General features: G+C 42.2%; 1 protein-coding gene across 1 annotated transcript; it reads right to left on the reverse strand.

Moving 5' to 3' along the window:
* Positions 1–999: 999 nt before the first annotated feature.
* Positions 1,000–23,512, reverse strand: acvrl1 (activin A receptor like type 1). The gene is made up of 12 exons (XM_080443653.1): positions 23,060–23,512; positions 22,830–22,918; positions 15,673–15,744; positions 13,878–13,907; positions 13,119–13,361; positions 8,869–9,068; positions 8,567–8,666; positions 8,110–8,256; positions 7,719–7,994; positions 7,367–7,564; positions 5,544–5,674; positions 1,000–3,404 (listed from the first exon to the last, which is right to left on the reverse strand). Coding segments are annotated over exons 1-12 (1,641 nt in total). The 5' UTR covers positions 23,062–23,512; the 3' UTR covers positions 1,000–3,251.
* Positions 23,513–25,297: the final 1,785 nt, after the last annotated feature.

The raw sequence follows: 25,297 nt of genomic DNA on the forward strand, positions 1-25,297 counted from the left end.
TGCCGCCTGCCCTCTGAATCCCAAAGTCTAATTGGGTCTGCTTAGTCTCCACAGCGGCTTTATATCTGTCCATTATCGGCCCTGTCCAATTTATCTCCACATTTCCTCAGCGTGCACTGTCTGCAGTGCTGCCCCAAATCCCCTCCGTCTCACCCCCAAGCCTCTCGCAGTAGTGACCCCTGCGGTCAGTGGGAAGGAATAGGCCTACTCAGAGGAGGGGGGAAAGAGAGGGACAATTGAGATGGGACTCACGTTTGCCGATGGGGAGTTGTTTGGCCTCCCTGATACTTGAACAACCCTCAAAATAACCAGCCCTTCATCCGACTGACCAGACAGGCTGGGGCTTCGAGGGAGTATTATATCTCTGGAGTTTGTTCAACAACCAGACAGACACACACACACGCACGCGTGCGCACACATGCACACAAATATTCACAATACACAGTGTGTATTGTGAATACACACTGGGTGTACACAAATGTGTGTAATACACACATTTGGCAGTGTACTGGATTATGTCACATCTGTCTTGTCAAAGGACACACACACACACACACACACACACACACACACACACACACACACACACACACACACACACACACACACACACACACACACACACACACACACACACACACACACACACACACACACACACACACAACAACAAGTCGGCCCCCAGGAAAATGAGTTAATGGCCTATAGCTTTCAAATCAGTTTAACCACTTTAACCCTACATACATGTTGTTTTTTATATCAATGCATTACTGTACTGAAACAAATTGTAGCCTACAGTACTCAAGTAAATGTACTTCCTTTGTGTTCACCACTGGACAAATCCATCTAGACTGCAGAATTACGCTATACTTCACAAATAGATCAGGTTAACTATTCTCTGATGACCTCCATTGGAAAATTTGAGAATTGCACATACAGTATCGGCTGTCGACCATACAGTATTGTAACTTCACATTCAACACAACCTTGACCAATAGCCTTTGAGAAATACAATTCTTTATTCAATATATACAATGTGATGTTTGTTTTGTTTCCCTTTAATCGATTGTGATTTTCTAAACTGCATGATGATGGGTTAAGGTTAAATTGGAATAGTAATTCTGTGGCATATTATACAAGTAAAAAAAAGGTCTCTATAAAATTAACATGTCATGTGTATATATACTGTAGAAGATAATCAAATATCTTTGATATTAAAAAAGGTATATTTACAATAAATCAAATACTAATACAATAATCTACAACATAAGAATATATACAACTAAATAGCTCAGTATACATCGGAGGTGTAGATCTCTAGTTACTAGTTTTACAAAAATCTAAATATGTTTGGAGCTTGCAGTATCTTCTGCGAGAGAGTGATTAGATTAGAACATTTCCCTCACAGCACCAGGGCCTTTCTTTTCACTCATTAAAATCCACCGTGTTAATTTATCCATTTGTTACTCCAAGGCTGAACAAATGTAACCAAATCCCTTTGGTTACTCTCTCGGTTACCGTCACTCTCTCTACACTATAACATCCTGAGTGTTAATTTAACTCTGAGAATGTGCAAATGGAACACTCTGGGAGTTACAGAACAACAAAGGGTCCCATTTGGTTCCTATTACTAACTATCATTTAGCTAATTTAGTTACCCTTACGGATCCATTTGTTTCCATTCCGTACACTAAGGGTTAAATTAATGCTGTAGATGTAATTTAATTTCAGACAAAGTCCAGGAGGATGATGTACGGTACTCCTCCTCTCATCTTTTCACAGGAAGATAAGCAATTACACTGTGTGGGCTTGTCCTCCCCTTCAACTCTTCAAAGTGGAATTTACCTCATTACTGTCAAACGTATTGTATATGTGGGAAAATAGAGTCCAGCAATTAGGCCTCTGCCTTTTCAGGTGGATTACTGTCCAATCCAAATGCTTGGCAGCAGAACAAACGCAGGAGGAAAAAAAATGAAAGAAAAGAAATTGCCGAATACTTTCCCTGGAATCCAAGGGATAACTTTGCACTCGGATTTTTGGTTTAAGACAGTGGTTTTCAAAGTGCAGTCCGGGGACCCCCAGCGGTCCTTGAGGGACTATTAGGAGGCCCCCAGTGAAATGAGTAAAGTTACATTTAAATTAAGTATAATTCATTTCAAATCATTATAAACGTACAACAAAAATGTATGACTACAATTTGTTTCAATATCACCACTATTAATCTATTTTTCCATGTACAATTCTAAAAGTTTGATCAAATATATTTAGATATGAAAATATAAAAATATATTTTCATATCAGGGACTAAAGGACAGAATCATTTGAAATAGGGTCCGTCATATGACAATCGATTTGGGGACCGATGACATTTTTTGAAAACCCCTGGTTTAAGGCAATAGAATGAGGTATTGCAGATACAAAAGTAGGCTGGACAAATAGAATGGCCCTGAGGGCTAGAGCGTCTAGACAGTGGTTCTGAATGCGTATGGATTTAATAGAACACAGTGGCTGCAGCCAGCATTCTATTCTCTAACTGAAATATGGGCTAATCATATGCACCTTGTGCGGCATGAAGATGGCACAAAACAGTCTTGTGTCCTCGTTTGAACCTGGTGCTTTTCTCTAGAGCAATGGTTTGCAATGTTGGGTCCAGGGACCCCCAACAGTCCTTGAGGCGGTTCCAGGGGGTCTCCACGTATAAATGAGTGATAGTTTGGAACCAAATGGATCCGTATAGGCTGAATTCACAAGAGCAGCTGCGAGCGAATGTCCGTAGTGCAGACATTCGCAAAATACAATGAAATATGCGCGTCCGGTCTTCAGTGTGGACGCCTAGTCCACGCCTATTTCAGAGCACATAGCGGCGTTTCTGGTTGGCAGCCGCGCTGTCTTTCCACACAGTGGCAGCGTCGCAGTTTAACCTTTCCCAATTTTGACGCTTCCCTTTTTGCTGGCTCCACCCCCTGCCATTGTGGGGAAAAGTGGTGGTCGCTCCCCTCATAAGACGATGCATCGAACCTCGCTGCTTTCTCAGAGGGCGGCGGCGAAATACCACTGCTGGTGTGAATTCATCATTACGGGTCTATAACTCTCAGATGTAAAATAACACAGAGGAGTTTATATTGCAGTTTAGATTGGGTTCCCAGAGAAAAAAAAACCCATCTCAGATGTGGGGGTCCATGGCCTAATGGATATCAAACTCGGGGGGGGGGGGGGGGTCCTTGAAATGAAAAAGGTTGAAAATCACTGGTCTAGAAGACTAGGTCCTGTTTGAGTTTCTCTATGCTGTAGTCATTGTCCTGATCCAGTTTGGAGAGGGTCTTCTTCACCCGCAGGGCAGTAAGCCGTGCCGCCGGGCTCTGAAACCAGCACTCCTTCATGATCTTCACAATGGCTGTCAGGATCTACAAAGACATACATACATGGATTAAAGCAAAATAAAACCTCACGACTGGAAAAAAAAGTGTTAGGCCAAGCCCTAATATGCGATGCATGAAAGGAGCCCCCCCCACACACTAGCAATATGTAGAATTATGATGTTTTGGTAGACATAAAGCCAACCAGTTGAAGAAATTGCAGATTGATGCTAAAGTCGGCTACACCAGCCGTGACAAAAAAGGATAGTAATCTTTTTTTATTTTAAAACAAAATATCAGACGCCAGAGGGTTAACCTTTGCTTTTATGAAATATCTGAGATCATTAGGATTTTCTGGAAGATTGACCCTGTTGCTAGTTTGACCACTACTTTGAAATAACAAATACGTAACCGAAAAAAGGTTACAAGCTTACAACACGTCGCAGTGCGACGTGTTGTAAGCTTGCCTATTTTCAGTGCATGCTTTCATAGAAGACATGCTGACTTCTATGGAATCCAAATGACTGAAATCAGTCGTAGTGACTGAGAACTTTAATCCATGCATAAATTATAATAAAGAATGTTGATGTTCGGCAGTGTTTCAAATACCATAGTATTGTATGTGGTGGTGTTTCTCTCTGTCTACACTGGAAAATGCAGAGTGTTCATTTAACCCAGAGAGTGTACAAATGGAAAAACAAATGGACGGGTTCATTTGGTTCCATTTGTACACTCTCGGAGTTACAGACCCATTAAGGGTCCATTTGGTTCCTAACTATCAATCATTTAGCTAATTTAGTTACCCCTACGGGTCCATTACCAACTCAGTAGCCTTGTGGTTAGAGTGTCCTCCCTGAGACTGGGAGGTTGGGGTTCAATCCCAGGCCAAGTCAGACCAAAGACTATAAAAATGGTACTCAGTGCCTCCCTACTTGGCACTCAGCATCAAGGGTTGGATTAGGGGTAAGTGCCTGCGTCATTCTGTCCAGGGGGTGTACTTGTACATCAAGCTGCCTCACGCTCCAGAAACAGGAGATATCCTCCTAACCTATGTGCCCCATGGCTTGGGTTGGTTCCCAAGGCCACTTATACTGGTCCATTTGGTTCCATTTGTATACTCTCAGAGTTAAATGAACACTCAGGATTCTACAGTGTACGTGATGCAAAATGTATTTGTCTATGTGTGAGACATACAGTAGATTAAATATAATGGTATACACAATGCAAAATGATACAGCTTTGTCCTGTGGGTGCACATGAGCTGGGCATTGAAATAAATTCCAATTCAAATATTAGAATACTAATCGTTAATAAAATACTATTAGAGTATGGTTCAATTGCTGGCCATCACTGTACAGAGAGAGTGAGAGTGAGAGTGATGCCATTTTCCCTCGGTCTATGGGATTTAAAATAGATTTTGTGTTTTCAGTTTGTGTTTGATTTTGTGTGCATGCGTTTCAGACAAGTGTTTGTATTTGTGAATGTCTGGGCTAGAAAGGTTAGGAGAGGTCAACAATGAGTAATGGCATGAGTATAACCGCATGAACCCTAGCGTCCATATTCTGGGGTGAACATTTGGTGAAAATAGCCAGTCTACAAGCTCACAACTCGTCGCGTTGCCAAAGATCCTTGATATATTACCAAGTAAATGGTTCACAAAATGGTCTCCAAAGTGGGCAAGGTCACTCCACATGATGATCAGTGCTGTTACTAGATACAGCAGGTCTCTAACAAAGATAATTTCCTCCTGATTTGTCCGTCTGAAACGACCAGAAAGTTCGGAACATATGTGGCTTGTGAGGAATGGCCAGAGTCCAATATTTACTTCAGTGACTAATCTGACTAGAGGGTGAAAGAATCAGTCATAATCTGTGCTCATGATCACTTCTCCATTGTAAATAAGAGACTCACTTCCTACTTCTGGTCTCCTAAACCTATAGGAAATCAATCGAAGTTTGGAAGTCTTGGTTCTCCCACCGTCTTTGGCGTTGCGGCGTGTTGTGAGCTTGTAGATCGGCTATTGTCCGTTTAAGTGATTTGATATTGAGGGGAAAAAGGAGTAGACCTAAAATAGAAGCCTGGGCAACCCTGGTTAAATATAAGTATATAGGGTTCTAGTGGTTAAATGTGTAGTGTGTGCATTCGCACTCGGTATGCATGTGCATGTTGTGGCCTCCGATGGCTCACCGGGTGGGATTGCAGCCTGTTGTGCAGGCTGGGCCTATGCTGGTCCACGCACACCACCTTCTTCATCTCCTCAAAGCTGGGGTCCGACGGCACCATGTCAAAGAAGGGAGGCCGGTACTCTTCCACTATTCCTAAAACAAGACAAAAGAGTCAGTGTCCATCGTTTTTCTTCTCAAATTCTGTCCAGAACAGAGAACATGCCACTGCAATGAAGTAATGGAGCATTGCTTCCTCCCTGTGGCATTTAGTTCTTCACAATTAAATGTATGAATTCTGTGGATTATACGGAGCCCCTAAAGGGACATAGTGTAGATTTTTTTTAAAGGATTGTATGATGTTCTGTGTTTCTTCACTTATGTCCTTGAAGGGTTCAAAGTAATGTTCATGTAATAACTCTGTATATTACGCTCTGCTTCAGGGAGGTTAGTGATCAGCTTCTGTGTCATGTTTACGCAGATAATCTGTAGTATCACAGGAGCAGAGTCACAGCGCCAACTTTAATGCAATATCATTGCAATACATGGCTTATCTTGACAAAACTGACTGAACTGGCTTATGCTTGATTTATACTCCGTTGCACAATGCACATCGGTGTCACGCGCTGAAAATAGCCGATCCGGGGATAGTAGAAACTTGGTATGACGAAGTAAAAATCTGACTTCAGGATGTCCTGGGGAGGAGGATTTGGTGAGAAAAATGTGGACACTGTGTCAGCGAGTTTTGCATGAAATATGAAGACTTGAGAGAATAATCATCAAACTGAGAAAAAGGATTAGATAAGCATTGACCTGTTTATGTATGTCTCCTCAGTGTGTATAAACAGAATGTAGATTTCACAGCATGCAGGACTGAAATAGCACACGTTATAACTTCTGATAGGCTGAAGTGGGAGTTCTGTAAAGTATGTTGGACAGAACGAGAGCGGGGAAAGATACTGGTTCCCTGGGGACTCAACTGGGATGGAGCCCTACAAGCTCTGCTGAGTGTCTGTGCTGGAGCGTGCATGCATTTGTGTGTGTGGGGGTCTATATTATTTTGCTGCATGTATTGACGCACATGCATTAGTCTGTGTTTGTGTGTGTGTCCGTGTTTGTGTTTGTGTCCGCGTGTGTTCGCGTGTGTGCACGTTCATCTGCATGTGTGTGTTCATGGGCATCTGGACTATGTGAGAGCGAGTGCTGACACCAGATAAGAGTGTTTATAATTACTGAAGAGCTAATCATTGGAGAGGATAGTAGAGGCAGACACAGACTCAACTCCGCATACGAACAGCCAGCTAGGAAAACACTGGTGCGCTGAGAGAGCTGTGGCTGACTGCCTCCTACACATACTCTAACAGAGACATGCAGACACCATGACAGAGATCACACATTTTCAACATCATGTGCTTGAATGCATGGATAAGATACATCCATATAAATCCACAAAAAGCACCTCTAGAACAACTCTCTCCCGTGGATCTACAGTAATTGGGTGAATACATTTTTGGAAAACCACTGCCATAAACCAAGAGATCCTGGAAAAAAACAGTTATCCCTTGAATTCGAGAAAAAGTATTGCGCCATTTCTTTCTTTTTCTTTCTTCACTTGTGCTGCTGCCAAGCAAAAATAGATTTTGCGTTTACAGTATGTACAACTGTATGTATGCGTTTGATTTTGTGTTAAAGTGTTTCCGAAAATAGCAGATCTACAAGCTCACAACGTGTTGCATGTTGACACATTGTGAGCTTGTATATCGACTATTTTCTCTACCCCTAAGGGACTCCGGTCAATGAAGTATAATGAAAAAACATTCCCACTGGCTATTGTGTTTGGCTAGATACCATTGACGATGGTCCTGCGAGTGATTTCCCAGAAGACGAGGCCAAGGGCCCAGATGTCCGTCTGCTTGTAGGACTCAAAGATGTCCATACGAATGGTCTCATCCAGCACCTCAGGGGCCATGTAGCGCTTGGTGCCCACACGAGGGTTGTTACCCACATCCAGATAGTCATTGGACTGAGAGTGTATTACTGCCAGACCTGTGAACAAAGCGGGTATAGAGCAGAAACACAAAAATTCAGAGGAATGTTTTGCATTTCAACAACAACATCCAATAGATCTCTACGGATTCTATGGCAACAATAACGATGGAGAATTTCCTACAATAATCCTTCCCCCCTCCAGCTCTCTCACCCAGGTCGGCGATGCAGCACTGTCCATTCCTCTTGACCAGGATGTTGCGGCTTTTCAGGTCTCGGTGGGCGATTGCCGGTTTGCCCTGGGTGCTGAGGATTTCTGTGTGCAGGTGCACCAGGCCACAGGCCACAGACAGGCTCATCCTCAGGCAGCTCTCGGGGTCCAAGCTACTGTACTGCAGGTAGTCATAGAGAGAACCCAGCTCGTGGAAGTGTGTGACAAGCCACAGCTGGGTGCTGGAGTTCTTGGACGTCATGTCGGAGGCTATGAAACCTAAAAGAAAACAAAGTGTTTATGTCACAGCATAACTACATTGGGTGATATCAATAAATAGATGATTGATAAGAAACAGGAGAGTATATTCTTATGAGAGTAAATACTTCAGTACCGAGTATGTTGTCATGTCTGAGCTGTACAGTGTTGTAGATCTCGGTCTCTCTGAACCAGGACTGCTCATCCCTGGAAGAGAAGATCTTCACTGCCACGCTCTCCCCCATCCATGTTCCCCTCCACACCTCACCGTACCTGCCCTTACCTACAGGGTGGGGGGGATAAATCACATTACATGAACAAAGAACAGTAACAAAAAAAAAATTGCTTGCTTACCATTGAGACTTCTCTCTGATATGAGTCTTTTTATTTAATATTGTATACAGAATAGTAGACAGGAAACCCAGTGCAGAGAGAGATAAGGGCATGCAACATACATTAGGTCTGCAGATGGTCTGCAGATGGACACGGACACACACAGACACACATAAACTGGGGATGCCGTGGCTATGTGGTTGATTCACTACCTGGTTGTCTATCTACCAGTGATTGTGCTTGTAAAGAAATCAACTGACCGACACACTCCACCAGAGATATCTGTCTGGCCATGGTCCTTTGCACCAAATAGGGGAGTCCTGTCCCGCTGCCTGATGTGCAGAATTCATCATAGATGTCCTACAGATTCAAGAGAGAGAGAGAGAGAGACACACACAGACAGACAGACAGACAGACAGACAGACAGACAGAGCAAAAAAGAGAGGTAGAGAGAAACACAGATAAAGTTAGTCATAAATAAGAAAGGTTCTAAGTACCCTGTCTTTTTTTATGAACCTTTTAATGTGTTTAATGTGCAATGTATCTCTCTAATGGCTCTCACCCCATATGTAGGGTCATCCCCGTTTGGCACCTTAATCATGGTGAGGTCGCGGTCGTCAGCGCTGCCCAGCCTGCAGTGTGTTCGCCGTGTACGAAGCCACAGCACCAGGCCACACGCGCCCACCGCTACGATGACCAGCACCAGCACAGGCACTGCTACCCACAGTACCAAGCTGCCAGTTTCGGGAGGTGGCGTTCCAGCTGGACAAACATACACATACAGTTGAGAGCACAGACAGGGTCGGTCCCAAGCACAGGTGTTACAGGCCACTGGTTCTCAATGCTGGGTCCTTGAGGGGGTTCCAGATGATTACTAGTTAGGAACCAAATGGTCCCTTACAGGTCTGTAACTCAGATAGTGGACATATGGACCTGTTCCATTTGTACACTCTCAAGAGTTAAATTAACACTGTGGATTTCACAGTATAAACTGGGGTCCAGAGGTGTTTTTAAATGGGGGTCCGTGGGGCCTAATGCATATCAAACTGGGGGTCCTTGAAATTGAAAATGTTCAGAATCACTCGTATAGGCGATCACCTCGGGCAACTTCTTTTTTTGGGGGAAGATATATTTTTGATAGAACATAAAACATAAATTTGCCCCCCATCCCCTTGCCCCCCACAGGAGTCCGAACATGTATGCTTAGTGCTTAGTTAGAGCCAAGTTAGTTAGAGCCAAGTTAGTTAGCTTGATAAATTATTATCTTTTTTTGGTTCCATCTGACCCGTAAATCTCAAATGGTAGTGTACATAAAATGGCTGTGTGTGCAGGATGAGTTACTTTATGAAATGAGGCTAGGTTAGACAAAACCACTTAGAAAAATAAAGTGTTTTGCAAAAACGGCCTATTAGGCAATTAGTACCAAAAAAAACTAGTCAGGCTGCTCAGTATTATTGCAGATTGAGACCTACATAAATCTGTATTTCCAGGTGCACTAATGAAATATCTGGGACGGTCGACGCCAGCTTTGTAAGTGTGCTGCGTTTGTGTACCGGAAGTTGAGAGCTGGTTAAGTCCCGGGAAAGACGCACTGTGATTGGCCAGTAGTCACTTTGAGTGGCAGTTGGGGCAAACGCAGTCAGTGGGGCAAACGCAGTCCCCACCAATATTATTTACGATTCTGTGCCTATCGGTACATAACTCGGACGGCGCTTAGTCGACTAGCAGACCATCGGCCGGTCGTCGCGGGCACTCGCGCCTGGAGGCGCTCAGGCGCGACTCCTCGGCCTCAAGGTCTGCTGAGTCGGCGCGCCTCCGTCATGGTCCAAAACTATACTTTATCGGTGAAAAAAAGTAGTTGAGGATTGAAAAAGTTTTCTCCCAAGCAGGAGTCGATCCCAGACTCTCAGTGGTAGTGGATTGGGAGTCTAATAATTAGCGAGGTGCGCCACTGTGGCCAGTGCTGAGATTGGGTATTTGGGTTGTATTAGAATGTGACGTCCTAACTCTTCTATTGTAGAAGAAAGAAGTCCCCGCCCGCGCCCCCGCCCAAAGACCGTGCACTTACATATATCGCACGGTCGACCACTGCACAACCTGGAGACCCTGCTCCTGGGGAAAGGAGTCAAGGAGTCAAGGAATAGACCCCGCCTCAATTGAATCACCTGCAGCAGGTGATTTTAGTCAAGTTTGTGCGAAATTACATGTTTTTACATTTTATTTTATTTGTATAACCAGGCATGGTTGATTAAGTACAGGCTATTTTTTGCCGCAACGGCCTGGGGTAGGAGGTTTGAAGGAAGTTTTAATCTATATACACATTCACACCGCTTTCTACTGTCACAGTACAGTAGACTTTTATTTCTATTAAGTTAACATGTCTGCTGCAACACACAACACTATATGCATGTTTGATTGTCTGCAGGTGAAAGCACAGCAACCGTTCAACCTGTCTCAAGTGTACCTACTATTACAGTGGTTCTTCACCTTTTCAGGCTGTGATGGCCCAAAATAATACTATTTGAACTGCGGACCCCCCAAAAGAATCATATTTGAACTGGGGACCCCCCATCCTGACAAGCACTTTGAATTCTAGGAGTTGCATTACATTTAGTTTGACTCAGTTCCCACAGATAAATAGTGAAAATAGCAGATCTACAAGCTGTAGATCTGCTATTTTCAAAATGTTTCTCTTTCTTATATTATTTGACAATTGTTTGTAGTTTTTATAGTATAGTTTGTTGATTACGTTTGATGCAATAATGGTCTTTTTTCATAGAATTTTTCTTTAAAGGTATTATAAAGGCCTTAAAAGTCCTTAAATGGTCACTTCACTGTCATCTGGGGACCCCACCCCCCCAAAAATAAAATCCTGGTCGAGAACCACTGTACTATTACACTGTCGTAAAGACATCATCCAGCTCATCTACCTCTACTCATGTACAGTCTACAGGAGGTGAGTTGACTAATGCAGCACCTATTAACCCACTGGCTGACCAGCCATGTCTGATGAGGTGACAGAGTCCGCAAGAAGAGAACCCTATCAGATAGAATCAGAATAAACGTTTTCCAAAAAGAGAGGATGGGAGAAGTTGCCACCACCACAACATAGGAAACCAGCAAATGCTGAGGGGGGAAAAAACAGTCTCTGCACTGACATTAATGCAAGCTGTTCACTCAGAAAGACTAAACTAATCAGTGCAGGAATAAATGACTGGAAGAACTGCCACCAATTACTGACATTGGTGGCAATTCTAGCTGTAGTGGCCGTAGCTGAGTGGGTAGAGAGAATGTAATGTAATCAGAATGTCGCCACTTCGACCCCCGTCCACCCCAGTTGAAGTGTCGAAGTGTCCCTGAGCGAGATACTTAACCCCTAACTGCCCCTTGGGCACCGTAATGGCACTTCCCCACTGCTCATAATAGTTTGGTATAATGCAGAGGACAAATCTTCAGTGATAAATACAAAAGAAAAAAGACTCAAGGGGATTAAATTATAAACTATTATAAGAACACCTCAGTGGTGCACCCACCCATTGGACACCATCTATAGATCTTGTCTAGTGTTGCTAAAAGGCTAGGGCAAGCAAACACAAAGCTTTTAAACATTTCCTCTTTTTTATCTCGAGGAAGCTGTAGGGAATAATCTTGTTTTAAAACTGGACAACAGAGTGGTATAACATTATAGACTGGGCTTCAGTCCAAAAAGTGGGCTTGAAATGACATTTACAGTAACTGATCACAAGGGGGCAGCATTTACTGATTTTTCATTGGGAAGCCTTGACTCCAGAGATCACAACAAATATTTTTATGTTTAAACATTTTGACAAATCCTAAAAGATTTTTTAAAAACTGTGTGAAACATTTTGATTACAAAATGTAATAAAATAGTGACACCAGGGATAGTGTGGTTCATTGTGTGCAGACTAACATCATTGTGTCCTCCTCCAAGACTGAATTAGGAACACAAGTCTGCATGCTCGGAGTGGGATGGCCCCGGTAGACCTAATGGTACATTATCCAGGATGCTGATTTATGCACATGGTCCATTCTAATGGGGCCCACAATGGTACTAATTCAGCTCTACAAATTGAAGGCAACTCTATCTAAATGAGAGGCTTTAGGTCAGTGATCCTCAAAATGTGTGTGGGCCAGGGCCCACTGGTGGGCCGTGAGGATATTGCAAATAATTGGCAAAAAACACAAGATCTTGATGATAATATAACATAATATATAACATTAATGAATTAATGTAAAATCGATTGATTGATCATTAAAATAACCATGCTCTGAGGACGCACGCGGCACACCCATCTGACCACTTAGGTCAGATGGGTGTTAAGTGGTCAGATGGGTGTGCCGCGAGCGCTTTCAAGATTTTAAAGTTCATTTATTCAGAGCATTGAGAGAGACCCCCATTTACAATGATGCAGAGATTACACACAAATAAATAACATATGAACAACAAAGAAAGTCAATATGTTGACAACAATCAGTTAAAAAAAGTTGCATGTTGACAGCAATCAGTTAAAACCTGAAAACCTTGCATACAGGTAATGAACGGTTATTGAGTAAATTCCTAAAATGGCCAATAGATGCTATAGGGTATTTAGTTTAAGATCTTGCTGCAAAAGGTTCCAAGAACCAGGTGCACCAATGCTGAAAGCATTGGTGTCTTTCCCAATTCAGATTTGGCACGAGGAACCAGAAGGACTAGCCATTCGCTAGAGCGAGCTACAATGTGACTAGGGTTCTGACGCAACATGGATGAAATATATGGTGGAAAGAGAACCACTGCTTTTAGGCACTGACCTGGATCAGGAGGCACCGTGGTGAAGGCATTACACTGGTCTGTTTTGCAACAGTGGACGTAGAAATTGGCGAAGGACGTGAAGCACTGCTCCATGTAATTGACCCGGGAGAAACAGCCTCGCTCCTCATGGTCGTGTACCCTGGTGAAGAAGCAGATGTCTCCCCTGCAGGTCCCGTTGACGCACGTGCGTTTCTCGTTTTCGCACGTGCACAGCAGCTTGTCGTTGTCATCGTCTCCGGGGACTGGAGGACATGATGGGACAACAATGCGCACTCTCAGTGTTTGCACTCGGAACAAATAAACATACAGAGTTCTCTACCACTTCAATGAGGGTCTCTTTTTTACAAGCTTTGAGCTATGTTTTAAGTGTGTTGTTATCTTTTTCCTTTTTATTGTAGTGTTTTTTTTATTGTAATCCATTCCTCTTTTAACTTATATATCCTCTATAACATTTTGTCATGTCTGATCTTTTCTTATTCTGTTTTTTTTTATTTTGAAGCAAATTACAAGAGTCTACAGATGTCATATGAAATGTGCTATATAAATACATTTGACTTGACTTAAAGGTGCTGTAAGTGTGTAATAGCTCTATATTCCCATAGCAATCATTTTTCAATTTGTAACCTACTTGAAAAAAGTTTACTAAAGAGCTGTAGAGACAGGGACACCTGTATAACTGAACAGTCTATAGCAATTAGTTAGTTAGGATATAGAGCTTACACACACACCCCCACACACCCCCACACACACACACCTACCTTCTGATGATGACACCAATGATGACTGATCTGGAGAAGTCAAGAAAAATCGAGTTTCAAAGAGATGAGTCCAAAAGTAAAAACAGTTCCTCTATACAGCTTTCTTACATGGATCAGGGGTAAAATACTCTATACTCGTAATGGGACCTTTAACTTCCTGGAGGGGAAACCCCAGTGTAATAGAGAGAGATATGTTCACTACACTTCCTGCCAGCTGCATGATATCTCAGAGAAGGGCAAGGCTACAGCGGCCGTTTGGTTAGCCAGGAAAGGTATTTTTGGTTAACTTGTGTGGTGTGAGGTCTGTGCGTGCGAGCGTGCGTGCGTAGTGGAAAAAAATAGGCCTCTGGGTAGAAGGCCTAGAAGTAGGCCTCTGTGTAGTTGCACAAAATGATGATCCATGATGAGAAGAATAAAAAGTAGTTAGTACAGATACTTTTCTTACTCTTACTCTGCTTACTTAAGTAAATGTTATAAAAATGATGAACAAATACGTGTGATTGTATGTGTGACTGTAGTCAAGTTTCAAGTCACTGTAGTCAAGTTAAAGTGTGTGTGTGTGTGTGTGTGTGTGTGTGTGTGTGTGAGAGAGAGACAGAGTCGGGGAATGAAAGAAAGAAAAAAAGCATGCAGCAAGAAACTAAAAGTGAAATGATAGAGGTAGAGAGAATGTGTGACAGGAAAGATAGAATTAGAGAGCGACACCCACCCCCCACCACCATCGAGTGTGAGGTAAAAGCAAAATGTTCACCATGTGAATATGATATTCTCTTGTCTTCCTTTCATCATCCCACTTTGTAGAATCCCCCTTTTCTCATTAGCATCTTGGTACTAAGATCCTTTTAGTCTCGTTGACTTAACGAGGGACCTGACTGAGATATCAACCTGAAACTCGAGGCTAAAAACCAGGGGTGACCGTGCCTTTGCTGCTGCTGCCCCACGCTCTGGAACAGCCTACCCCTTCTCATTAGAAGCGCTCATGAGGTTTTTAAATCCTCTTCAAGACTCATTTCTTTTCTCTAGCTTTTAATGTTGTTTGAATCTTTATCCTTGTTTCATGTTTATATTTTTTGCATGTCCTGTGACTATGTTGTTGCACAGGCCTGTTCTGTTGATGCCTTCCATGTACAGCACTTTGGTCAATTTCAATCGTAAATGTGCTATATAAATAAAGTTTGATTCGATTTGATTTGAATATCAAGGTGGTTTTGGGGGGAAAGGACGAATTAGGAATGTTTCAACTCACTGGCACTCAGCAGGAAGACTCACACTTCCTCTCTGCTATTGTTCCCAACAGCAGATGTGTGCCAGCCTGCCAGGCTGTCTCTCTTATGTACCCACAGTAGGGAAAAAGCGTGCGTGGCACGCACACAGACTAAAGTGGTCACACCTAGCCACTCATGTGCACAAACAAGTAATACAAGCAACACAGTCACACATCAGTCATCACACACACGTACGTAGGTACATACGTACGTAGTACACACAAACAGATTAAAAAAAAAACTTTATGCAACTTTGCACGCAAAAAAAGTGTTCCAACCTCTCAAATCCACAACACATGCTTTGAAACAGACAGCTGCATACTTGTCTGAAAAGCATAATTAAAGGTTGACTGGAATGGGTGGAATGCTACAGTATTTACTGTGTTAAGTGGCAGCTTTATGCAACTGCCACCTCTGCTGTCTGGGTGTGTTGCACACATCTTCTTGTCTTTAGACCTGTGTGTGTGTGTGTGTGTGTGTGTGTGTGTGTGTGTGTGTGTGTGTGTGTATACATGTGTGTTTTAATTCACCTGCATGGACAGCAGAGTTCCACAGCAGTGCTCCTGCTAGCAGTACTGCAACCAGCGGGGAGCTCCCCATCTCTGTAACACAGCAGGACACACAAGAAAACATGCATTACACAAACTGGCATCAATAGAATCAATGTGATGAGATGACAAGTACACAGAACATGCCAAGACCAGACGTCAGAAGAAATGAACCACCTAAGCCCTATTGTAATGCTTCGTCACATGATGGTGTTGCGCTGTGAGCCGATCAACAAACTTCAAGCTTTTAGATCTATTTGTTTGAATTTCTTGGAAATCCCCAAATAAGGACACTAGGTTCAAAGTGGTCAAGTAGTCATTAGAATAATGGCAGGGAAATCTCTCTGAAAGTTCAACTTGTAACCTGTGTGTGTGGTTTATATTACTAAGGGGTGGGAGTCTGTGTCATCTGGACTATAATATAGAACCCAATAGGCAGCAGCAAGCACCCAGTAGAACCACAACAGTCCAGCGGAGGGTGCTATGAGGGCTAAAACAACACTGTGCCAGGCCAGGGTCCCGCCTGTCTGCCTGCACTGTAATTGCGGTGGGTGGGAGAGAGGGCTTTAGGGAAAGGCCGCAGTAACAGCACTCTTCCCCAAGCAGCCACTTAGTGTTTATGTTGATTGTGTGTGTGTGTGTGTGTGTGTGTGTGTGTGTGTGTGTGTGTGTGTGTGTGTGTGTGTGTGTGTGTGTGTGTGTGTGTGTGTGTGTGTGTGTGTGTGTGTGTGTGTGAGAGAGAGAGAGAGAGAGAGAGAGAGAGAGAGAGAGAGAGAGAGAGAGAGAGAGAGAGAGAGAGAGAGAGAGAGAGAGAGAGAGAGAGAGAGAGAGAGAGAGAGAGAGAGAGAGAGAGAGAGAGAGAGAGAGAGAGAGAGAGAGAGAGAGAGAGAGAGAGAGAGAGACATACAGTGTGTATTGTACTTGTAGCCTCATGCTACCCAGGCTCCAGGCCTGTCTGCTCCTAGGCTGCCCTGCTCGCAGAGTAAATATTGATGGATATGTTTCCTGCCATTGAGGGGCCGCACCCTCACTGGCTGGCTAGCGAGACTCAGGTCTGCACATTGTTTGGGCCCTGGCTGCCAAGGGTCACACGAGCAGGAGGGCTTTGAGAGAGAGCGGTGGACTCACAGTGCACTGTATTCTGAGATTCGATACAAGAGATGTGCTATGTTGCATAATGTTCAAAGTCATTCAGATAAAAATGTGAATAGAATGGGGGGGGGGGGGGGGGGGAGTTATCACAGGAATGTGATGATCATAAAACCACAATGATAGGAACTTAAATGATGACAGCCATGGATGTCCTCATGTGCCATGTACAATAACAGAAAGCCCATTCTAATTCCGCATGTGCATAATTTGACCATAAAGTCTCTGTCGGGTCGAAACCTCATATGTCCAAAACTGTTACTTTTCAGGATTCAAATAAAAAAGTAGCAGATCTACAAGCTCAAAACACGTCGCTTCGCAACACGTTTCGAACTTGTGGATCTGCTACTTTTGATGCTTTTCATACCAAGTACACTAGACTCACCCTCTTAACTAGAGCCCTACTGAGATATCAGTTTGGCTGATATATCTATTATTAATTGACTTTTTTGATCGATATCTGTAATTATGCAGCCGATATGTGTTTTTTTTTAATGTTTTCAAAAATAGGATATCTACAAGATCACAACGCATCACATTATGATGTGTTGTGAGCTTGTAGATCAGCTGTTTCTGAAAACCTTTGAAATAAAATGTTCAGTTTATGTGTATCTTCTATACATGTTTGCTTGTTCATTGCATAATTAAAGTTAAATGTTCTTTTCATATTGAAGTTTAAAATGCTTAATATAAACGTTTTATCTATTAAAGGGTTTAAAGGGGGGGGGGTGTTTAGAGTTTATTTTTACATATTTTATAAGTTAAACTTCAATCAAATCCAAAAGTTTTTCAAATTGATTTGAAAATGTTGTACATTTTGTCAAAATATTGGTCAAAAGAAACATCGGTAATCGGTGGTCTAAGTCTAGGACTCTCCAAAATCAGGATCGGACCCAAAAATCTGACATCTATTCATAAGGGAATTTTCAGTTTCTCAACTCATGCAGAACATAACACGGCAAAACAGTAATCAGTGCATATGAAATAGCGGAGCAATCACAATGGTATGTGGGGTGAGTGTTATTTTTGTGATAATCACATAATGACATACTGTAAACTCTGCAAGTAAACAGCATATTCAAGTCAAGTACGACTTTCAAAACACAAACTTGATAAGAAACTATCACATAATCTAGTGTGGTTTAACTGATAAAGTGAATACAAAATAAACAAAGAAAGTCTTTTTTTAGGCTCTACATGTGGTTTGACAACAGAATACACAACAATCAACTACCGGTATGCTGTTAGTATTAGATCTTAGCGATGTACAGTACATCGAGTGGTAATTTAAGTCTCGCCTTTTCTTTAGGTACATCACCTTGAGTTGACAATGAAGACACACAGGAAGTGAGAGCAGAGAGAAGGAAGGCTGGTTTTCAACTTTTGAAACCACGATGCTATATATTGATCTCACCTCTGTCAGAGCTAAGTTCAAACTTTTTTCTTGACACTTGAGGACAAAGTAGCTTCATTATCTGTGAATGTGATCCTTATTCACGTTTACACGTACGTTGATGTGAGCAAACAGTCGACAGTTAACCTGAAGTATATAGGGTTTAAGTGGTTAATAATGTATATTGTCTAGGCCCAGGGTCACTTCTATCATGTCACTCACACTACCATTGTGAGAACTACCCCCCCCCAAACAACAACACAACTCCAGTCCAGATAATCAAATGTATTTTTCCAAAGGTTGTATTTTCTAATTACGATATTCCTGTAGTCCTCTTATGATAAGATCCGTACTGTGTGTGTGTATGTAGCAGTAGTGGCTCAGAGCCTCTGCCTGAAGTCAAAAAGTCTAATATCGCCCCCGGTCAAGGGGGAATTCCCCTTTAGCCAGTGTCTAAGATGTTGGCTTTCCACGTGGGAGACCTGGGTTCGAATCCCGGGCGTTACATGTACGTAATTGTGGTAATAGATGGCAGGATGAAGTGATGTATTATTATGAGCTAATCAGTTGACTGATTACCTTATTATCAACACTTGGTATCTATCAATATGGCTTACTGGCTTTCCACTTTTTCAGTCTGAACTGGGAAAACTCATTTCTGCCATGATGCTCCAATTTCATGGAACAATCTACAACTCACGCTAAAAATGTATGCCCCGATATCCTATGGACAATTTAATAACCTGCTCTTAAATTTCCCTACCTCACTATGCAACTGCTTTTAACTTACTTGTTTTCTGTTATGGTCTTATTTCGTTGTTTCTGTGTTTTATATCTGTATATGTCTTAATTGTTGATTTCTATGTGTGTAATCTCGACAGAATTGCAAATGAGGGTAAACCGATGCTCTTTTCGAGAATAAATAAAGGTTTCAATGAATCAATCAATATGGACCAGTATTGTTAGATACTGATGATTTTCAGGAGGCAGAAACCTCCGTCTTCTTTATTCCGTTTTTTTGCACTTGAGCACTGGACACGATAAGCATCATATGGTTTATACAATTATTAAAACATACATGTTGCTATGGACATTTTCCCTCTGGGCATATTTATGTGCATCTTCAACGGTGAGTGGGTCTTCTGTACCCTATCATTATGTACTGTACATCCGTCAACAGCTCCCATAGAAACTACCATAATAAACCCACATTTCCTACAGTACAATTTAACTCATGAAACACACAAGGGTATTTGTCTGTTGAAATTCCACACATCAGCACAGAATCAGGGAAATCCGCCTTTGGCTTTTATGTGCCAGAAAAAATAGAACAAACTACCGGAAACTATTCAAACATATTTAGTCACTCACAACAACTTACGTCAGTAGCCTACTAGTTGAAGGGTATATACACACAGAGGACAAATGTTTGATGACAATACATACGTAATATGTACTACTTTTGGTGTATGATTTAAAATATCTTTGACATTACACTGGCTTCACTGAGAGAACATGCTACCAATCGAATCAATTTTTTATTTATTTTTCCATCAAGGTGTCAAATCAAGACATCACTAGTATGTGCTTGCTGAGTTACGTTCATCTCGGTAACCAGGCCTAAGTTACATTTAGGCCTTAGTTACAAATGTAACTAGGCCTTAGTTACATTTGTGCATATTATTTTACATGCAACATCTTCTGCAGTGGTTCTCAAACCTTTTCATATCAAGGACCCCCAAATTGATATTTATTTGGCCTGGGACCCTCATCTGAAAAGGTTTTGTGCCAGGGTTTTTAAAAAACATTTTCAATATTTTTCAATACTTTTGCTGGGGACCCCCTAGAACCCCCTCAGGACCCCTGGGGGTCCCCGGACCCCACTTTGAGAACCACTGATCTGAGGCACGTATATATTATATACGTACAGTATATAGGATGAAAGGTCGACTGTCGGGCAACCGTAGTAATGTTTTGGACTCCAGCTAAGCTTATGAGAACAGATCATACTGAGTCAGCTTTAAACATACTAAAACCACAAGGCCTATTTCTTTTTTTACCAAGCAAGAAAGACTTAAGTAGGCTATTTCCTGTATCATGTAGCGTTCATGTCAGCGGTGGTTAATCTGTGGGCCCAGCGGAGCAGTAACATAAACACAGCTCCTCCCACGCAATTGCCTTATTCTCAATGGAGGAGCATAACTTGTTCACATTTTTCCAGACATCACATTATCTTCCGTAGGATCCTGGGGGTAGAAGAACGGGGCCGTAATCACATCCTATATCATACACACTGACAACTTTAGTCTCCGACACACTTCCTCCCTCTCTGCGTTCTCCTGTTTGTCTCCTATCTGTCAATGCTACACTTGTGTGACCCATGGGGAAACTGGGGCTGACCCAGCATGGAAGAGAGCCATTGTCATCTCTTCCTCTCATCTACATAGGTTTGACTTTGGGGAGAGAGATCTCTCATTCCATCTGGATGATGTGTGGTGTTTTAGTGGTGGTGGGGGAGAGGGGAGGGGGGGGGGTACAGACTGCATCATCAGACGGACTCATCTGGCTCCTTCTCTGGAAACAAGTACCCCAGGGGTCATACTAGGCCCCCTCATTTTTCCCCCCCCTACACACCAAATCCCTTTGCTGAAAATAGCCGATCTGCAAGCTGTGAGCTTGTAGTAGATCTGCTATTTTTGCCGAATGTTCATCCCAGAATAGCGACGCTAGGGTTCATGTGGTTACGCAAATGTAAATTGCACAATCGTGCGTCTCAGGTGGAAAGGTATCCAAAAACATTCATATTTAGTGTGCGTTTTATGTATTTTGTTTAGTAAATAAAACTTTAAATCTTTAATCCTCTGACTGTTGTGAGTTAATCCTCTGACTGGCTGCTTTGTTGTGATGACAGCCCGGTATGTCTGATTGCATCTTCGTTGCATAGATAGACAAAGCTAGGCTTTCAGTTTTATGCCTCAGCTACTGTGAGCAGGCTCTCACATGCACTGCAAGTTATATCTCTAAGAGAGACACAGGAGGACATGTTTTCTGTACAAGTCCATTTGTTTTTGTGCTGCCCATTACAGCTGTGAACGTCAGACTTGCAGATGATAATGATGATTAATGAACATGCTTTGATTGTTACAAATTTAAAAAGTAAAACATCCCAAACTGATCTAGCTGATTTTATCATTTGATTTTGCTTGAAATCAGACCTGAGAGAAGATCTGTGACATCAGATACCTAGTATGCGTGTGTGTGTGTGTGTGTGTGTGTGTGTGTGTGTGTGTGTGTGTGTGTGTGTGTGTGTGTGTGTGTGTGTGTGTGTGTGTGTGTGTGTGTGTGTGTGTTTTATTCTCTTTTTGCACTCACTTTTCTTTAAAAATCTTTGTACGTTTTTTACCATTATTCTATTGTTATTATTACCTATGCTGCTGCATTGTCTGGAGTTTTACTCTTATGTACCTTGAACCTGTGTGTGTGTGTGTGTGTGTGTGTGTGTGTGTGTGTGTGTGTGTGTGTGTGTGTGTGTGTGTGTGTGTGTGTGTGTATGCTTGTACTGTACATAGGCCTATGTAACATAGCATATTACATGGGGTATGTAGGGTGTATTGATGCAATAATATTATTGTATCAATTGATATTCAAGCACCTGAAACATCATACCTTGCTTGTCACACACACACACACACACACACACACACACACACACACACACACACACACACACACACACACACACACACACACACACACACACACACACACACACACACACACACACACACACACACACACACACTTTTATGTGCATGGGTCCTGGGTCCAGGTGTGTTTGATGGGGGGTTAGAGAAAAGACAAATATAGTGAGGTAGATTTAAAGCAGCTTAGCCTTGCAGCCTCCTTAGCTTATCTTAAAGCAAATATTTCAATTAAGAATGAATGTTTATCCAGCAAACCAGCTCATCATCATTCCTCCAACAGCAAGTGGTGATAATAAGTACTGGCCTGGGTCCCCCAAAAAGCACAGGATATTACATTATAAAATAAATATCCATTAAATTATCATGTCTGTCTTTATGGTAACATTTTCCTCAAGAAGGGTTTTCAATTTGAGAAGAGAAGAGAATTTGTAACACAAGAACAATGGACAATACAATTCTCAAAAAACTAAAACAACATACAGTGTTTTATATTTGTTGATGATATTGTATTTTGGTGTTATTTTTTATGCTGTGTTGATGAATTGAATACATAGGACCAGTGGAAACAAGTCCCCAGGACTTTTTTGTGTTATCCTTTTAACCCAAAAGTGTGACTATACGTGCTAATTGCTATTCTGTCTAATAAAGTATTCAATCAATCAATCAATCAATCAATCAATTCACGCTTGCCGCCTCATCAAGGCCAGCCAGGTAGATTCACCTCAGCTGGCTCAGCACCAGTTGACTCACATAATTATCACCTGTAGTCGCTGACATTCTCATCTGGAAACACGTGGACGTTGAGTCATTTGCTAAAGGTAATTTTACAATACATTTTAACACAATAAATAAAATACATAAAAATCACGTTAAGCTACAGTTGGCTACATTACCTATTTTCCAGACAGTAGCGATTTCAAGTTGACAAATGTACGTCTCCCATGATAGACGGCCAAAGTATCGACGTATCCTCTTTTGTAGCCTAATTATTTCCAAGGAAAAGTAAAAAATACTTTCAGCCTAAACACGCGTCAGCATTTCACGACCAAACCATTTACTTTTGGCCAAAGAACAAGCAAAAAGTCTTCAACAAAAACAGATGTTTAAAATCCAGAAATCTCACATCCTTTCCCTCTTCGATGCGGATCAACCACTGTTAGTTTTACGCACACGGCGCTCCCAGGGACTCGTCTTTAATGTTCAAATTGCTCCGATAAAACAGACGTGGCTCATTAATCCGTGACATCTGCGACAAGTTCAAAGCAGTTGGAGATGACTCGAGTTAACCGGGGAATGGCAACAATGTCGCAACATTGTCGCCAGGGCTGGAAGCTGCGAGGCGAGCCCTGATACAATGTATCTGTGCCAAAATCTGCACTGATAAACCCGAGAACACCAACCAGAAGTTTTGGAACGTGACCAGACTTCTTCCTGCTTTGAGAACCTCACAGATCGCGGCTCCTAAGTAAGTCCCATTTCGATAAACTACGCACAAACTCTAGCCTGTTCCCGATCCAAAGGCAAGATTACACACAGATTTTAAATAGGATTTCTCGTCCCACCCCTTATTGTCTCTCTTGCGGGGTCTGGGCTGGAATGTGTTCTCATAGCGGCTTTCCTGTTGCTTACAAACCTCTCATTTTCCTTTTCCCCTCAGTAGAGTCAAGTGGTGGTGCCTACCCTACAGCACACTGCATGTGGAAGAATGCACTTTAGAGCCTATGATGTTAAATGATAAAACTTTTAGAAACGGTATGGATTTGATATTCCACATCCAGAAAAATCCCCTAATATTTGTAAACTTTAATGAAACGCAAATTGTCTTAAGTGCCAGGCAGAACAGTAGGGTAGGCTACAGCTGGTGATGATTTTTTCTTTTATCTTTTAAACCTTTTCCATCTGCTAAGTCAACAGGGGTCTTCAACAGGGGGTCCGTGACCCCTAGGGGGTCCTCAGAGTTACTACAGTTACATTAACTTACATTAAGTTACATGAATCACTTAAACCCTAGCATCCCTTTTCTGAGGAGGACTTTAGCCAAAAATAGCAGATCTACAGTGCGAGGCGTTGTGAGCTTGTAGATCAGCTATTTTTGGCAAAGAGGCATCTTGTAGAGGGAAAAAAGAGCAGACCAAGTAAAAAAAAAAAGTTTAATCTGAAACACAATTTTATACAATATAGAGGGGGTCCCTGCTTGATCTCTCTCTCAGCTAGGGGGTCCTTGGCCGTTGAAGACCCCCTGTTCTAAGACTTTGCTCCCTCTACTGTACTTATATGAATTCCCTGTACTTATGAATAGGACCACAATTGGAAACAAGTCCCCAGTACTTTTTTATGTTATCCATTGAAGCCAAATGTCTGACTGGAGCTCACTGGAGTTTACATTTCTGTCTAAAATAAAGTATTCAATCAATCAATCAATCAAACCCTTCAATGTACTCCATATACTGTCTCTAAAAGTACGTTTTTAACAATGTACTGCTGGGTTCTTGTAGCACCGTCTCCTCCAATTGCCTGTCAGAATGTTGACAATGGCAAAAAGGAGGCTGACCTGTACTTGCCATGCCCACAGGGAATGGATCAGAACACTGTTCCCAGAACCTGACGCCTCTCCACAACGTTGGACAGACACCCAGACAACAGACAACTGTGCGATGGAGGATGACACAGATCTGTGGTCAGTGATACTCAAATGCTGTGTCTCTCTCTCCCCTTTAGTATAGTTCAGTGCATTGACAATGCATTGTCCCTTCTATTTAAATGGTGCAAATCGTCTCTGTCGGTCCAAAACTGTTATTTTTCAGGATTCAAATTCAAAAATTGCAAAAGTTGTGCCACGTTTTGAGCTTGCGGATCTGCTACTTTTGATGCTTTTGTGTGGCGCTGTAGTATAGGCTACTGTATGATAAAGTAGGGCATACATATTTTTACGAAAAAACACAAAAAGTTGGAGATAAGAGGTTTCTGCCCGACGGCAACAAAATATGGTTTCTGTCTGTTACCCCGCCAGAGAGATTTCTTCTTTGTCAAAATTCACCAGAGACTGAGCGTGATGTCCTCATGTCTGTCAGTGGTATAAAATCCCCCTCCTTGTTCTCATGGGCTTGTAATCTCTGCTCTTGGCCTGTGGGTGCAAAGACACAGCTGGGAGTTTTCACATCAGCTCTCTTGTGGAGAAGAGAGCAAAATTGTTCATTTTTGTTTTTTCTTGATCAGCATTTAAATTCCTGTCCTCAGTAATCTGTGACTTAAACAGCAGTTTTTTCTCAGTGTTCTTTCAGCAGCACCAGCCTAATCGCTTTAAGGCTTTTTTTCCTCCCTCTCTTTTCTTCTGTTTATTGTGTAATCAAACAGAGGAAGG

The sequence above is a fragment of the Gymnoscopelus braueri genome (genome assembly GCF_963280865.1).
Source record: "Gymnoscopelus braueri genome assembly, chromosome: 12".
Lineage (NCBI taxonomy): Eukaryota > Metazoa > Chordata > Actinopteri > Myctophiformes > Myctophidae > Gymnoscopelus > Gymnoscopelus braueri.